We start from the raw sequence: 17,954 nt of genomic DNA, 5'->3' as shown, positions 1-17,954 counted from the left end.
TCGTCAAAGATCTTCATTCTTGAAATTACAACTCGTTTTATCGTTGCACAGAGTCGTTAAATGACGTTACGGTACTCACCATCAGTAAAGACGACATATATACGTAATGGTGTCACTTTCGAGTTTGACAATCGCATGTCGTTTAATGATATTTGTTTTTCACACGTTATCGAAATGTTCCATCGACACAATTAGGGATCGTCAATGACATCAAAAGTGGCAAGCTACGTTACTGCCATTTTAGGCAAGTGAATCTTTTGTGTATACCTAGAAATAGATTAGTTGAAAGGAGGCATTATAGCCAGTTTGAAACTTTGAAGCTTGCGTATATAAGTACAAGTTTTTCTGCGCACTGATATACTCTTCATTTATTATGCAGTTGTTAATCGGTCATTTATTATGCAGTTTGTTAATCGATAGTCGTACAGCAATGACAATTGCTTGTATATACCGTAAAATCTATGATTCATGCGATTTATACATTTTGAATTGTTATATTTGGCAACGATTTTCACGAATGAAAGCTCGCTATTACCCACGGATATGCATTTCCTCTGAACGCGACGTTGACGAATACAAAAAGTTACATTTTTTTTAAACAGACAAAGACGGTGCTCAGAGCTAATTGAGATTGATGCTATAGTTGTCAAGTGGAAAAATTGCATCTCATTTGATTACATACAGGACATCTGAATGCATGCATTCGTGAATGTGTGCGTACGTATTCGATGAGAACAAATTATAATTTCTCACGTGTATTATCTCTCATGAGCCAGATCGAAGAAAACATTCGTTTTAATTTTTACTTTACGCATCACGGGTCAGATAATTATAATATATTATTAGTGGTACACGATATTTTCTACATTTATAAAAAAAATTAACATAAAGAATGGCTTTGATACAGAAGTCAAATCAAATGAAATATGTAGATAAGAGCTGAAAATTTCCTGCTAGCTCTAAAACCTATTTTGGAGTGAAGTATTCGTTCGATGGTGCGTATGCACATATTGCACAATTCATCTAAATAATTCACACTATATTAGCTCTAGTAAATGAAATGACAATTAGATTACAATTGAAACTGAAATATTACGATTAAATTTTAATTTCGCGCCGAATTTTCCACACATCGAATCAGTTTCCATATTTATAAAATGCTTCTTCGTCATTCAACCAATTATAACAGCAATGACCTCTCCCCGCGAGAACCTACTTCCCCTTCATGTTACTCAATGTTAGTTAATTTAAAGACCCATTACAAGCTGCATGGAAAACGAGCGAGCGATCTGGCTCATTTAGTGAGTAGCCGCTACGCGAGCGAGGCAAGCACGAAGAAAGCGCAAGTAGCATTGTCATTGTCGGTGGGGTGGGGGAATGTAAGATAGCTTGTGGTAGTCGGTTCGTCTACGTTTACATACATAATATACGTCACACAAACACTACTGACAGTGCGCCACCATCGCACGACGATTGCCGACGACGGAGAAAAAGTAATAAGCGGGGGGTGGGCGAAAGGAGAGCAGAACGGAACGTCGAGTAACACACATCAGCACTAACAAGCTGATCAGTTGTTGTTTGGCAATGTACTATCGTTGTCTGGATATATGTTTGCTAACATGCCGTTTTGTCAAGATCGTTTAACCGCAGCCTCCTAACGTACAACTCAACAATGGAAGACGAGTTTTATCGCAAGTGAGTGCCGCCTGTAGGAATAAATATCAGCTGTTTTGACTCGCTGTCGGTTCGTCTTTCACACTAATGTGTTCTCTCTCTGCGTCTCCTATCGATGAGCTCACCTACTGTGACGTGTGTTTGTGCTCCAAAACGCTTGTATTTTATATACTTCGCAAAGGTTCATTGTTAAATTTGTGCTACTGTGCGTTTTCCCTATGGTAGTGTATTATGTCTCTGCTTTGTGCATGAATGGCAAGTAACATGTCTGTGCAAACGTCGTCTGTTACGACATAATCACATCGACGTTTGTTGCCGTCTCCCAACTACGGCGGCCCCGACCCTTCATGAAAATCCTGTTGTACTATATACAATACGAGTGTTTTCATATTTTTACGAACGTGCGCCAATTAGTCAGCTACAACTATATCTATCTTGTAAAGCGAACAAAGACCATAAGACTTTCAAAATCAAACGCCTCCAACTTTCACAGATTTGCTTTATTCTTGTTGACAACTGTTGCTGGACAAAAAAAATTATGACGTGATACTGATCTCACGTCACTTTGTTCGATTCGATTTTTCCCTGTAATTTTAGAATTGATAATGACCGTCTAATATTTGGTTTTGATATTCTTCTTATATTATGAACTAACAGCTGGGAATTATTAGTCACGAGTCGTTTTCACTAATCTCATTCAAATGCTAATATGATAAAGAAATAAAAAACTAGGAATTCAATCCTGCTGTAATCTAATTACGTTTAGAGTGAACGCTGATGTATGTTTAGTTTTTCGCTACTAATGAGATTTGTATTTTAACTTTAAATGATTGTTTTTTCAAGATTTATATAATCATTATTTGTTTTATTGATATTATAGCTCAAGTCACTTCTACATTGGACCAAAGGTTAGTGATTGTGTGATATTTAGAAGAAATACAACGTTAATATTACACCAGTACAATGGAATACCTGATAATCTTATAGTAAATAGCATTGCTTTTGTTGTGAGTAATAATTTTTGAAATTTCAAACTGAAATTTGTTTTCTTTTATAAATTGATGTTTTTCTTTTTTGTAGCTGTTGGTGATATTGTTCGGTTTACTCAGAAAAAAAGCATGGAATTATGGTCGATTAGCTTTATTACACAAAACTGAGAATCGATGGATGGAATTATTTTATGGTGAACATGACACAAGAGATGCTGAAGTTCATTGCATTGAAGCCTCCGTGAACTCTCATTTATCCAATACGGATAGAGGCTTTTTATCATGGATAGTTACAGCTTTCAAGTTACCGTAAGTTTTTTAAAGAAAGTGATTAATAATTGTAGTGGATGGTATGTGGGAGCTATTGCTTGAGGCTATGATTTACATTTGTTACAGAGATGACGAACTTCTCAAAAGAGCTGGGCCAGATGGATTGCTTTATGTCTCATTTCAACGACATTTAATGGCATTAATGGCAATCATGATGTTAGTTTCAATTTGTGTAATATTACCAATAAATTTTCATGGAGACAAAGATGGGGAGCCTAGTGCTTTTGGTCACACCACTATTTCAAATTTAGACTCAAATTCATCTTGGCTGTGGGTACATACATTGATACTTATATCTTATTTACCTATTGGAGCCTGTGTGATGCGTCGGTTTGTTAAAAAAGTAATTATCAGTCATAAATTGTTAATAATTTCAGAGATAACTTATAAATTCAGTCACTTTTAGATCAGAGACATGAAGCCTGCTGGAGAATTAGCTGCTAGAACTTTGTTAATTACTGAAATACCAAAACATCAGTGCAAGGTGGACCAACTGACAACATATTTCAAGTGTGGATTTGTAGATTTTACATCATTTTTACTTTATTTAGTTATGATTAATGAAAATATTTTTTCAGAGAGGCTTTTCCAACATTGACCGTTGAAGATGTTACGTTAGCATATGATATAAAACGTCTCACGATATTAGACGCAGAAAGAGATTGTGCTGAACAAGCAAGACTTTATTGTGAAAATTATAACAGACGAAAAGGCCCTTTAAAGTTGTATCCCCGTCCTTGTGGTCAAGTCATAGGATGCTGCTTCAAACAAGTAAAGCTTATATTGATATATCTTTTAAAATAAAAAATTATTATCCATCTTATATATTTAACCTAAATATTTATACATAACATCTTCAGAAACAAGTGGATGCACTGGAATTCTATATAGCAGAGGAAGCGCGGCTGACGGCACTTGTTGAGGAGGAGCGAAAGGTTGCCTTGAGTAAACCCATAGGCGTGGCATTTGTGACACTAGGTGCGATTTATTTTGATACGACTCTGCACGATTAGCATATGCTCGGTCTTTAATTTATTCACAAATCTTTGTGATGAATCATCATGTTCTATATATGCGTTTCATTATTTGATAGGTACACCAGGACATGCAAGAACCATGCGCCGAGAGTTGCGACAATCACTGTCAATAAAATGGATTGTGGATTACGCACCAGCACCTTCAGACATTTATTGGGAAAATCTTAGTATCGCTAGACCATGCTGGTACTTCAACGCGATCCTAATCAATTCAGCCTTATGCCTCGTTCTATTTTTTCTCACGACACCAGCTGTAAGTTCACTGTGCCAACTTTTATCTCTCGTATGGAAAAAAGAAATAATTTAAAAAGTTAATGTAAAACTCACAAGCGGTTTGTGATGACATTTAGTGATGGTATTGTGACACTGAGTTAACAATGCGCAATATATGCTACACAAAGTTCTATTGAATAAATGCATGTGATCTGTTCCAGGTCGTGGTGACTGCAGTAAAAAGTCTGTCGACAACCAATGAAATAACAAAATGGAGTCCTTTATTGTCAGCTTTTCTGCCAACCGTGCTACTGGTAACGGTAGCAGCGCTGATGCCGGCGCTAGTCGGCCGTAGTGAATTGCTGGTCAGGCATTGGACCAGAAGTGGTCTCAACGGATTAATTTTGAGGAAGACTTTGCTCCTGCTGCTGCTCATGGTTCTTATTTTGCCCAGTTTAGGTCTCACCAGTGCCTCAGCCTTTTTTGATTGGACCATCATGGCTAACGATACTACTAAGTGGGAGTGTGTCTTTTTACCCGATCAGGTATATTTTTATCGACATTTTCAAGCTACAGCGAACCGAACGAATTTGACGAGATAAATAATTATTTATGATTACTTCGTAGGGTGCGTTGTTCGTAAATTATGTGATAACAGCAGCCTTATTAGGAAGTGGTCTTGAACTTGTCAGATTCCCGGAATTGGCAGTCTATACTTTTAGACTATGCGTAGCGAGAAGTCGCGCTGAACGCATCTACGTTAGAAAAGCTGTACTGTGGGAATTCCCCTTAGGCGCACATTACGCCTGGTTACTTCTAGTATTTACTATGACCACGGTCTATAGTATAGCGTCTCCACTCATCACGCCCTTCGGGCTTCTTTATCTGTCAATTAAACACTTGGTGAGATTTTTTTTTAAAGCTCAAATAAAACATTCAAATGAGATATTTAAGTCTTTATCTTTGGAATATAGGTGGACCGGCACAATCTGTGCTTTGTGTACGGACCGGCTGCCGGCGGGGGTCAATTGGCCGGGACGGCGGCAAGTGCCGCGGGTGCGGCGCCCATTCTCGCCCAGATAGCATTTTTGGCGTTGGGCCTCGTCAGACAAGGACTGTCGCCTATGGCAGCGGTTCAACTTAGTGGCCTTGCCATTAACGTTCTTGGTTTTGTGACTGGAGTAACCTTGCCGGCATCAAAACCCAAGGTACGAATTATCGTACTTCTTTATTCAGTGAATCATTGAATCAGATAAGGCAGATAAATAACGTTTGATGAAAAATTTCAGTTTTTTTGAACAATCTTATCTGATCACGGCTTCTTTTTCTTATCTTATAATATCACAGCTGTTTTGTAATATTTGATGAGTCATTAATTAATTAATCTACACTGTCGAATAGATAGTTTATGAAATTAATTAAAATTTCTTCTCGTTGAAAAGTCTAATTATTCATAATTGCATAATGGCTTTGTAGCATCAAGCATCGAAACGAGATTTTTCGGCGGGTCAACACTTTGTTGCGCCTGTACTACGGAAAAAGTTGCCAGTAGGCAGTCCAGAAGAAACAATATCCGTATCAACTTCGGTTCCAAGCTCACCAAGTACGAGAGTATATTCAACTAATTCTTCCGCACAAGGAAGCCCAAAATTATATCAGGATTACGGTCGAACACCGACTAACGTGTAGTTAGTTTACGTTGACAGGCTGTTTTTTTTTGCTTTTTTTTCATCAATTATGATAGGAAAAGTGATGAATCGGTTGTATCAATCAGTGATTCAGTAAGAAAGTATAAGAATGGAGATAAATATCTCAGTTATTTAATGTTACGAATTGGTAAAAATTAAGTTCTTGGAGGTAGATATTTTTTACTAAAAAAGGTGCAGTATCGAGGTAAGTCATCCAATTTCTGATAAATTGTTTCAGTATTTGAATTATCGTGTTTTAATAATGGATATCTTACCTCGCGTAAAAAGAATACGTGATTTGAAAAGATATTTTAGAAATAGAATTTTAATTATGCTCATAGTCATCGAATGGAAAAAAGCAAGATGCTCCTAAATGACTACAATTATATTAGGAAATTAATTTTTTAATGAGATTCATTTTAGTTTAAAGATTTTTGTCAGTCTTTCAATCCGAAATGTACAAACTCGATTACTGTATTTATTAATTGTACAACTAATTTCTTTCTGCTTTGTGGAAATGTTAACGTATATAATTTGTACTTTTTACATCACATTTGTTGAAAGATTTGAGATACATAGGTTCAGGCAAATTTCGTGGCTTTTTTATATATTTTTATTGAGTTTACGCTATCACGCACATGTATTTTCTGAATATTTTGGTTAGGTTTCATAATTCATATGACTGTCAACAAAATTAATGCGTGAACTGTATTCAATTTATTCTGGCATAGTATTGTGTAAGTACTTAACTCAAAGTACAGAAATGAATCGATGTATTACATAAAAGGTTTCGTGAATCTCATTTTTTGTGATTTTACAATATTCAATGTCCATCAGTAAATGAATGTATATCGTTATTACAATTGCAAATAGCCATGTCTGGATTTGTAATATCTGTAAACAGCAAGGATAAAGAGAAATTATAGTACGGAGATTTCTGTATTGTGATGATATTTCAATGTGTATTTTTCTATAATATAATGTTACATAGATAAAATTACATTTATCTTTTTGACACTTACTCGGATTAGGCCTATTGATCACGCTTGCTTGTATACTGACTTACGTAAACAATTAAATAAAAATAGCTTTGCCTGGTAAATCATTGTTATCAGTCTTACATTGAAGGAAAATATTTAGTTGAACATCAAAAAAAATTGGTCTTCATGCAACTATATTTGATTCGCATTCATTAAAAAGCGACAAATATAATTTGAAGAATCTTTTTATAAATATAACTTAATTCAAAATATTTTCTACTTATCTACAGGGTCAAATGTGTATATTACATTTTCGACACTCCGTGCGCAAAGTGCGTCTTTCCCGCACGCTCGGCAGAAAACGTGCGTTGAAAATCGCACTTTCCACACGTCGTATCAAAAAATACGGTACGGCACATGTTCGGGAAAGAGTTTTTCGTCTCGTGTACCTTTCCACTCTCGCTTCGCTCGGGCGTAAACGCCACATGAGACCAGAATCTACTTTCCCGCACTTGTATCGTAATGTACTATTTCCCGCATTTGTATCGTAATGTACTAGAAAGCTTGTTTGTGCAAGATTGTTCTGTGTCGGAAAAATTCATATGCTCTTTACATCATAGAAAGATTTAATTCACTTAAAAAATCAACATTAGTTCATTTCACAAATCAACATTAAACATCTACATTGGGTAAAAATTCGCTCCTATTGATTCAGTAACATTAAGACCGCTCCCTTTGTGGTTAGCATATATCTGTCGATTCGATTGACTACTAAACAGTAATTAAATGATATAACGGCAACGAACAGAGCGTTAAGACTTGAACATATTTTCGAAAAATGTGTTAAAATTATTTTAAAAAATGGTCGTTTATCAAATATTCTGAAAAAATCAATAAGATTTACAGTAAAATTTGATCAATCTTTTGAAAGGCATCGTTAATAAAAAAGGTATCAAATGTAAACATTATTCTAATCAAAAATTGTTTTTAATACTTTCGTTTGTTAATATTCTACCGAAACATGGTATAATACTAATAACAACAATCTTTTAGAAATCTATATTTTAGTAAAATCGATGAGTTAATTCATGTGTCACAATAATCGTTTCGAATATAATTACAACTATGAAAGACAAACTAAAAAAACAAATATTTAAAAAATCCCAATCCTAGCAATATACGATCGATAAAAGAAAAACACAGAGTGAATATCGAAAAGGCCTAAAATTATGCGAGTCATTTGTCAGGAACATGATTCATCAACGCTACCGCTTCTTGCGCTTGTCACCGTAATCAGAAAGCAGGGAGTCGGTCAGTTGCCGGGCTCATTTAACGATACCGATGATCGCGGCAATCTGATCAATGGTGAAGTCGGTTTGCTGTTTCACAGGAACAGTAGTGTTCAGCTTGCGCTTCCTGCCCCGTCTCTTCTTGTCGATGATGATGGAGCTACTGTCGCTGATCTCTGCTGACTCGTCGCCTTCTTCACTGCTGGCCTGCACCTAATTGGGGAACACAGAAGATCCGTCGCTCAAGGATTATTGCTTTTTTACATAAACTATGGTTTCGCTTGTTGGGAGTTACGTGCTGCTGTTAGTCTCGTTTGTCGTGAAATGAGTCGTTATAAATTTTATTCAAGTTATCTTTCATCAAAATACCCTAGTTTTTCATTAGGAAAATAATCAGTTTAATCTGCCTGAGATTATGTTAGTTGAATATACAGTTGATTTAACAGAAATGACTTTCTGTGAGTTGTCTTTGACCTATGTTCTTTATTTTATGCTATACATATGCTAAACTGTTTTGCAAAATTTCTGTACATTGTTTCAAGCTTTTTTTATTTGTTTTATATTTCAATATTAAATAACTATTACCATTTGTATTCGTCAAAATTGAGGTATTTTTGTTTAAAAAAATTATTTATTTAACATTTTTGACGTAGAATGAAGTATAGTTCTTAAACGATACGCCTCGATGGCAGTTGATAAATCAACAAGTAATAGTAAAGAAACGTCCCACATTATACACAGGTTTCAATAAAAATAAACGATTTCTTTTTTCGAAAGATGATACCTAGCATTCTAAATAATAATAACCATCAACGAAAAAAAGCAAAATAAAATGATTGCTAAATAATACTTACTGCTGATAGGTGATTTTCAAACGAAAGTGCAGATAGATATAGATGTTACTTTTACACCACAACACAATTTTCATGCTTCACATAGAATTTTAATTAAATTTGAGCATAACAAATGAGTTAAACTTAATATTCAAATATGTACTTTGATTCACGTAACATATTAATAGCATATTATTTATATTTTTTACAGATTCTAGTACTAGTCTTCGGGATTGCAAGATACGCATGAATGAAAATAGAACCAAACAAAAACCAATTTATTTCAATCAATTTGATTTGGATAATGCTCAAGACTAGCAGAATTTCGTTTTTACATCGTATTATTAAGATTGGTATTTGATGTTCTTCCAACTTTCTAATCTATCAGCCATGAGGATACGTAACTTATACAGAAATTTGTACAGATAAAAATAAGTAGAGCGGTAAATTAAATTAGAAAAAAACTTTGAAAGCTCAAATATCGTAAGCACATTTGGAAGTAACAATTTTCCGTGAATGTTCTATAAGTGATCGCTACTTTTTTACTGAAATTTAAACGTGCAGAAGTTTTACAACATATAAGATTGCCCATTAAATAATGTATTGAAACAGAACCTGAATTTCAATAGATACATCTAATTAATGAAACAATGCTTTACGAGATAGTGCCATGAATATGCATTTTAATGGACAGTCGTTATGTTGGATGAAAGTTAAAGGACTATATAAAATAACTGAAAATAAAATATACAGTACTGCTTACGTTTGCTTCTTGAAACACATTATTTATAAAATAAAATACTTTTGAATTATTACATGATGCCTTATTACGCGGACATTTATTAGTGCAAACTATGCAATTTCTCATTATGTTACAATACCAACAATTCATCATAAGTAATTGACCTAAATATGTATATTATATATACATTCAACTGAATTGTATGTGAAAGATTAAGTGTAAATTTTCATTCATTATAATATAAAACAGCATTTGCTAGTTTTCTTGTACAATTATTCGTAGTGAAGCGTAAAATTAATTCAATAACAAGTGCACAAAAAAAATTAAACATAAAATTGTTTAGCAGTAAGCATATACGTAAAAAACACGCATATTATTCAAATTGTACATATCTAGTTTAAATAAAATTACTTTATATTTTAAAAAAGGATCTTCATTCTTAACCTTCGCAAACAGATTATTTAATATAACAAAAAAGAAAAGTACACGTAGGCGAACGGCTACGTTTAAGCAAAGAAAAACAATTGAACAGCGTGGCGCTGAGCAATTTGTGGCATTGCACGATTACTGACAATGATTCACTATTTGTCATTTTATAATTATTAATCACCACGAAAATGGGAATGGCAAAACAGATTCTGTGGAAAGACGACGACAATAGACAAAGAAAGTAATTTTTCTAAAACATTTAACTACATTAGATAACCCTTGCTACCCTGCGCCGTCTCATGCTTTGCCACCACCGTTGTACTATTCTCATAGCTTTTGATAAACCTATGAAAAATTCAAAGATGAATTGGATACGTAATGCGTTAAGCTTAATTTCTTTTTTGTAATATTTTAACAATATTGTGGGAATATAATATTTATCAAAAGCCAATAAATTAATTATATAATTCAACAAAAGTACTTGACTAATTTCGTCAATGAAATATAATTTTTCCGGAACTTTATTCATAGAATAAATTGAAATTTTTTAAATGAACTCATATTGTGCATCTTTTGTAGAAATTAGTATCAAATTTTCATGATTAGACATTTTTAAAAATACTATTGGAATAAGGATCCAGAAGGTAAATCAATAATAATAAGAATTAAAAACAAAAGAATGTTTAGGACACATTTGCTAACTATAAATTTCTTGATGAAATCAGTTGTTGATATTTGAGCGCCTAAGTCGATGCCTTACCTCGACGATGGTGCCTCTGGGTGAGGTTTCGTCGGGTTGCAAGGTTGATTTTGGTGACGACGCTCCGATTGGTTCGCCCACTTCCGTATGGCCATTAACAAGAATATGATTATCAGAACACGCGACATCTTCATCCATACCGTCCATTAGTCCCTCGCCCGCTTCATTGGGTTCATCCATCAGTGCTTCACCACCCATATCCATTTCTACGTAGTTGGGGCACTCAAGAGGATGTTTATAGCATATAAACCCACCATTTTCCGGATGCTCGTATACATTGCCTTGAGTGTGCACTAATATGATTGGAAATTATACATTGATGCAAACGATTTTTGTTTGCGGTACAAATAATAAATAAAAAAACGTACGCTGGCAAAATGCATTACAACAATACATGCAACGTAGCGAAGTCCGTTTGAAACACTCTGCACAAAAATGCCAAGGACAATGGAAAACTTGATCTTCTGATCCATCTTCAACAGCTATACATTTAGTGTGATAGACTTTTCCACAAGTTTTTTGGTCACATCGCATCACATCTTCATTATTATTAATTTTGCCATTACAACTCCAACAAAATAGAGTCTTTTTATTTCTGCAAAAATATTTTATTATTTAGCAAGCTCTCAAATTTGTTGATAAAAATACAAATTTACCTCTTGTACTTTCGAACTTTTTCTGCTTTTTCCATTTTCTTTTGTTGTACTAAACTCATTTGTTGTTTTGAAGCTTTCAAACCAATGAAACCACTACAATTCGGAGCTTTGCAAAGGCAGGGTTTTCTTGTTTCTCCGTCGCAGGATAGATTATAATTAAACGTTAATTCTTCACCGGCCTGTATATCTCTCAAAGCAAACAATCCTATTCGCGTATCACCATTTACAGTCCACTTCTGAGTTTCGGAGTTAGGAAGACAGGAATGGTCTGGTAAAAAATTATATAAGCATTTTAAGAAGTTAAAAAAAAGTGTCAAATCATGTTTACATACTCATAAAGCGACTCAAGTTTCCTTTTGGTTCGGCATCTATCATTCTATTATTATCTATCGTTAAAAAGTAGTAGTTATCGTTTTTTCTCTCTTGTTTCTGCTGCAGTCGCAGTCTATACTCTGCTTCGTCGATAATTTCACCTACATATTCTATAATGAATTGACCTTCTGATATGAATTCTAAAGTTTTGAGACCCCAGCCTCGGCCATCTGTGTGAACCGGTTCCATAGCTGGATATTTTCTTTGCACAAAAAATTGATTTTGACATTTAGAGCCTGCGGGACAAGCGTCTGGACTGCATTCTGTCATTAATATACGATTCAGACAATCAGAATCAGGTGCACATGGATTTGGCTTGCTTGGATCGCAATTACACGCAACCATACTGTCAGCTTCAGGTATTTTTACATTTCCAACCGGCTTATTGACCTGTAATAGTAAAAAAGTAGAATAAAATTTTTATTAGAAAGGAAATTATTTGATTTGAATACTAAATAGGGGAGTGACATATTTTACCTTTAGTTTAACATAGGGAGGAGGTTTGAGATTTCGGATATTACTGTCACGACTTTTTGCCAATTTTTTCTCCTCATTTAGCTGTTCATGAACGATCTTTGCTTCTTGCATAGCTTTTCTGTAAGATTCCTCCACTTGTTTAGAACCTTTGACTTTTCCAGTCGCATCTCCATCTTGAAAGAGGAAAGCTTTACCCCTGTAAAAAGTTATTTAGTTTTTAAATAAACATTCAAGTATTTTTTAGAATTATTATAATTTTGGAAAGAATCTTACCTATGTACCCAATAGTAATCTCTCGTACCAAAAAACATAACACAAAATTCACCGGTTTTATGCGGCCTTTGTGCAATATTCATCGGAATTTCTTGTGGATAACAAATTACAGAAGGCCACCATCGGTAAGTGCCAAGTTTCACCCAAACAACTTCGCCATATAGCGGCAATCTACCAGTTTCACAATCTTCACAAATGAAACCACCTTCAGGTGCATCGATACCTGAAAAAAAGTATTTCTATGATGAAGCAACAAAAATATAGTTAAATACCGATAATTGACTAAGGTGAATCAACGTACCTAAACATTCTAAATGAAAAGACGTGGGGCAAGTGTCGCAGCAGATAAGACTTCCACCTTCAGTGCACAAAAAACACCATGTGGCATTTACTGGTGGATGAGGTGACTTGTAGTGTTTAGGACAGACAATTTGACTGGCAGTTATTATATTCGAGCCAGCTGGTAAGCAAGAGAAGGAGGCGTGATACGTCGATGGACACCTAACGCAACGAATAAATCTCTCGTTGGCTGCTCTCGGATGGCCATTCTGAGGATCGTCAGACGAACACGTGTGGCATATGTGATACGGACAGTTTAGACGTTCACCTTGCCATTGGACTTGTGGCCAGTGTTTTAAACAGTCCGCGTGGTAGTGCTTACCGCAGGCTATTACTGAGCATTTTATACGCTCGGCGTCGCGTTCGTGACAAACAAAGCATGGAGGTGCTATACCGGAAAGACAATCGATGCACCTAAAATTCTCGTCGTCAAAGGCGTCCTCCTCTTTGTGATAATTTTTTTTCGTTTTGACTTTCGCCTCATTTAAATCGTCCAGATTCACTAGATGCTCTTCCGCATCTTCAGCCTCGCTGGGCTCAGGGCTTGAATCACCTGGTTTAACGCACTCCAGATGAAAGTAGGAGTAACATGGTCCTTTGCAACGTATGAGTTTGCCTGGTTGCTCGCAAATTTGACACACTCGCTCATTTTTCATCCCTTTGAACAATTTGTAAGCACGCCTCTTTGCTAAGTCCATTATCAGTAAGCTACTATCTTCTTTACCATTGGCATCATCTTTAGTGATCTTCGATTTTCTAATTTTGATAGATTTATCATCGGAATCGATAGATACGACTTCGTCTCTATCAGAAGATTCTCTCCTTGGTTTCGTGCGCCGTCTTCTGACACTTTTATCGAGATTTTCTGATTCGATGGAAGTGGTTTCCTCTTGATCAGAAGGCTCATCCTTCGACCTATTGAAGTCAGCTTTTGAACGTTGTTTGTGCGCTAACTTTTCCTCCGAGTCTGAATAGTTGTACTCATCATAGTCTTCTCCATCAAGCGCATACATCCTCATATCATCCTCATGAAGATAGTCAGCGCGATATTTGCTACGATCTTCTGGTTTCATATTATTCCACATATCATACAGATACTCTTTTATGTCCGCTTCTGTAGCTTCGGGATCTAATTCCTGAGCAAGATGTTTAGTGCGTTCACAAAATATTTCAAATACACCATCCTTGCCATCTCTATTAATTCCTCTTTTACTTTTAAATTTCGTAGGTGCTTCATCGCTGGAGTCTTTATGGCTTGAAGGAGGAGTTGGAGGAGCTTCAATATTTAAATTTGGAACTATTGGTTTACTCTCAAGTCTCTCTGCATCATCAATCTCACCATTCTGTAACAATCATCAAAAGTTATATTATTTCATATGTACAATCATGTAAGAGAACCTTTAAGAACATACATAGATAATTGAATTAACAATTGTAGGAAAAGTGATTATGGTTCAGTCTAAATTGTTAAATAAAGATGCTTGAAAAGGCAAATAGACAACACAAAAGTTTATCTATTTTTATACATGAAATGAAAAAATTTGCCTTTACAAAGTATTATTTGGAATTAAATTTGTTATATTTATTGTTAAATTTATAATAAAATTAATAAAATGAAGATATTAAGTTGAAGTAAAGGAGATTTGCAACTAATGCTGCATATTACATATAATACTTACTTGCAGTTTTGATTTCTTTGAGACAGCTTCTTCAGTAGATAAACTAAGTTTTCTTTTTTTTACATTTTCTTCTGTTTTTATGCTATTATTCGATGATTTATCTAGTGAATTTTTCTCTTTATTTTCAGGGTTGAAGAGTACAATTCTTTTTTCAATGCTTTTAGTCATCAGTCTAGTTGCTTCAGCAACAGCATCATCCCATTGTAGTTTTGTACTTGGCTTTATTACAAATGCAGCAGCATATTTAGGCTCTTTTTTCCTGATATCTGGCGTTACTTCTTTACTTCTCTTTTCAAAATCATCTAGTCCTAGGAATGGTATTACACTTGCAAAAGGCACCCAGCTATGTCTATCTTTATCTGCACAATATCTAACATGTAACATATAACTTCTACCTAAAAAAAGATTTAATATTGATGTCATAGTTGCACTATTTATATAAGAATCATTTTCTAAAATTGAATGAGTAACCTTTACGTTTAACTTTTTCTATCAATAATTATAAGAACTTGTGTTGTATTTGATATGTTAAATTGATATTTTGTTACTTTCGAAAACTAGCCCAAGTTATATAAATAACAATCTTATAAAACAGCTTAACTTTATGAACGTGATAAAGTGGTTCTATCACAAAAAAATCAATTATTCTAACTCAGATGGTAATTTACATTTCCAAACTCTCTTGGTATTAGAGATTTATCATGTGTAAATTTACTTTGCTCAAAAATAAACATTTGTTAAAAAATGAAGAACAATAAAAATAAATTAATTTAATCTGACATAATGAATGAATTGGCATATAATGTATAATGCAATAAAGAATTTTCTTTAGAATATCTATAAAGATATTCTCGTAATTATAACCAATTTTTTGCTCAATCTGTTGGAACAATATAAATTTTAAATACATAAATAAAAAATAAAAATACTGAAAAATAAACTATAAATGGAACTTAAAAAAAATCTATCTTATTATAATCAAAGAGTAGTTCAAATAAAATATGTTAGGTCATGTATTCTACTAACCTTTTACTGATACAAATGTCATTGTGTTTGGATCTAATGTTACAATACCAGGCCAGAATGGAAAATTACCAATTCTCGCCCACACTAACTGTCCTAATTTCCATGGACTTTTTGCCTGAAGATCTTCATAGTTGACTTTTTCATCTTCATTTTTTGTAGAACTATCAAATGTACTATTGGTTTCATCCATTATAAGTGATGTGTCTTCTTTGATGCTGTTATCTTCCATTGGAGTTTCTTGATTGTTCTTTGGCATTTTTGTGATCTGTAAATATTAAATTAGAAGTTGATAATAGAGAACATTTAGTTACAATATTTTATAATAGATTAAAGAATCAAATATTTTAATTGAAATTTTAAATTAATAACGATAAAAAAGAACATATATATTTCAAAAACCACGCTAATAATTGATATTAATTGCACGTTAATAGATGTAGATAGAAGTTGCTTACAAAATTGATTTCAAATGCTGATGAAATCAATTATACCTCGTTTAACTTCACAGAGTATCGTTATAAGTTCATTAATTAAACACTTTAAAAAATCGCTGACAGGACTTGATTGTTACAATGAATGGCTCCTAACCGATGAGGAATAGTTCTCAAACAATACATGCCTTTGGGAATTCACTCGGTATAATACTCGGAGATTTAGGTTTAATGGTTCTGCCATAACGGCTAAAGATGGGGAAGTACTTGATTGGCTGTAAAACAATCTTATCCTTTTCTTTGGCATCATTTTGTGCATCTTCCGTGGGTGTATGAGCCTGCTTTAAAGAATCTTCTTCACAGAATTCCATTGTTAACACAGAGCTTGTGATACTTTCTCATAATTCATCACTCCATAGTGTCTCTCAAATGTTTGTATTATCTCATTGGAGTTCCTTACAGATCAACAAAATAATCCCAAGGCAAAGACAAGCTCTAGAAGTATTTTAGAACAGTACTATGAGACAAAATACTCTTTAGAAGTAATTGACGCTTGTTGCGTGCTAACCTCGTTTTGCTTCCGAGCAAATAAAGTAGTTGCTTGCCACAAAATGTCTTGGCTCTTAACTTATCTTCTTTGTGGCACAGCGTGGATTTACTAGATCCAGGTGATGAGGTTTATTAGTTTATCGACGTGCACTAGTGGAAAATCAGCGAAACGCGTTTCCCGCGATTTCTTAGATACCATTCGTGTCACCGCGACTGATGCTGCAGACCTTATACCGTCAGCAACTCTACTACTCCAAATTTTCATTGTTTTCCTTTTCTTTTGCTCATCCGCTTAGCTTTCCGAGGTTCTTGGCTTGGAATGATCAATCGATTTGTGGTTAAATACTGTTTGGATTTTGAATACCCGATTTTTCGCGGTATTCCATTGAAATTTAAACTTGCCAGTTTTGCTAAAGATGTAAATCAAATGATAGGATCGTCTACTTTTTTCGAGATAAAGTATTTATAATTATAAGTGTCGTGTCAGCGGGGAATTCAGTTCTCCTATTGGCGGTTGACTGTAATGGACGAATAGTTCTACTGACATTTAACCAATCGAATCGCAGCGTTTGTTCTAAAGGTATATTTTTATTGGAATTTATTAATTTTTTTGTATTACATCATATATATAATTAACTTTGGTTCTGATTGTTATTTGATTTTAAAAACGGTTATTAGTGTTGTGGAATTATTGTTTAGAAGCAAGAATCATTGACTTGCTTACTCAAGCATTCAATCAATAACCATACAAGTGCACTATTCACATGAATTTTTGCGTCATTGAATATACATACTTTTATGCCAAGCTTATGCGTTGGTATATACAATCGTATATAATCTTCGAAATGATTTATATATGTATTTTACACTTTTCACGTTATCTCTTCTCGTTTCGTTACATGTTGTAAACTTCAACAACACAATGATTATTATTTAATACATATCTTTTAACATTTAAATATAATATAATCTACGATAGTGTCTTTTAAGCAAAATCTAGTCAATGCTTTAAATTGACACTATAAATTCTTGATTTTTTCATTAATTTTTCTTTTCATAAATTTAGAAGCATGATTATTCTTATTAAATGTAAAAGTTTTCTATGCTTTTAATAATTTAAAATGGATTTGAGACGAAGGTGTTTTATGACAAGAAAAAACGTCTGCGTTGAAAAGTCGTTGTCTCCAT

At 34.1% G+C, this 17,954-nt stretch overlaps 2 protein-coding genes across 5 annotated transcripts; one reads left to right on the top strand and one right to left on the bottom strand.

The window, feature by feature from the left end:
• Nucleotides 1-1,492: 1,492 nt before the first annotated feature.
• LOC131672020 (calcium permeable stress-gated cation channel 1) lies at nucleotides 1,493-7,673 on the top strand. Its single transcript, XM_058948929.1, has 12 exons — nucleotides 1,493-1,695; nucleotides 2,555-2,681; nucleotides 2,755-2,972; nucleotides 3,060-3,336; nucleotides 3,400-3,503; nucleotides 3,572-3,764; nucleotides 3,854-3,971; nucleotides 4,087-4,283; nucleotides 4,465-4,788; nucleotides 4,871-5,146; nucleotides 5,218-5,451; nucleotides 5,720-7,673. The coding sequence occupies exons 1-12, from the start codon at nucleotides 1,673-1,675 to the stop codon at nucleotides 5,930-5,932; spliced, it is 2,304 nt and encodes a 767-aa protein (XP_058804912.1). The 5' UTR covers nucleotides 1,493-1,672; the 3' UTR covers nucleotides 5,933-7,673.
• On the bottom strand, nucleotides 7,409-17,063 carry LOC131672019 (histone-lysine N-methyltransferase NSD2-like). 4 transcript variants are annotated; one of them, XM_058948924.1, is made up of 12 exons: nucleotides 16,786-17,063; nucleotides 16,406-16,712; nucleotides 15,787-16,051; nucleotides 14,761-15,155; nucleotides 13,044-14,424; nucleotides 12,743-12,965; nucleotides 12,470-12,665; nucleotides 11,953-12,382; nucleotides 11,621-11,888; nucleotides 11,333-11,559; nucleotides 10,965-11,257; nucleotides 7,409-8,413 (listed from the first exon to the last, which is right to left on the bottom strand). In XM_058948924.1, exons 2-12 carry the CDS (start codon nucleotides 16,586-16,588, stop codon nucleotides 8,237-8,239), a joined length of 4,038 nt encoding a protein of 1,345 aa, XP_058804907.1. In that variant the 5' UTR covers nucleotides 16,589-16,712; nucleotides 16,786-17,063; the 3' UTR covers nucleotides 7,409-8,236. The 4 variants fall into 4 exon arrangements, with proteins under 4 accessions (XP_058804907.1, XP_058804909.1, XP_058804910.1 ...); XM_058948925.1 differs by lacking the exon at nucleotides 7,409-8,413 and adding an exon at nucleotides 9,248-10,549; XM_058948926.1 differs by lacking the exon at nucleotides 16,786-17,063 and having other exon boundaries at nucleotides 16,242-16,535.
• Nucleotides 17,064-17,954: the final 891 nt, after the last annotated feature.

Source organism: Phymastichus coffea, unplaced genomic scaffold, assembly GCF_024137745.1.
Source record: "Phymastichus coffea isolate CEN01 unplaced genomic scaffold, Cenicafe_Pcof_1.1 PCOF00141, whole genome shotgun sequence".
Classification (NCBI taxonomy): Eukaryota; Metazoa; Arthropoda; class Insecta; order Hymenoptera; family Eulophidae; genus Phymastichus; species Phymastichus coffea.
The sequence above is the reverse complement of the archived record's forward strand: the minus strand, read 5'-3'. Positions and strand labels throughout refer to the sequence as shown.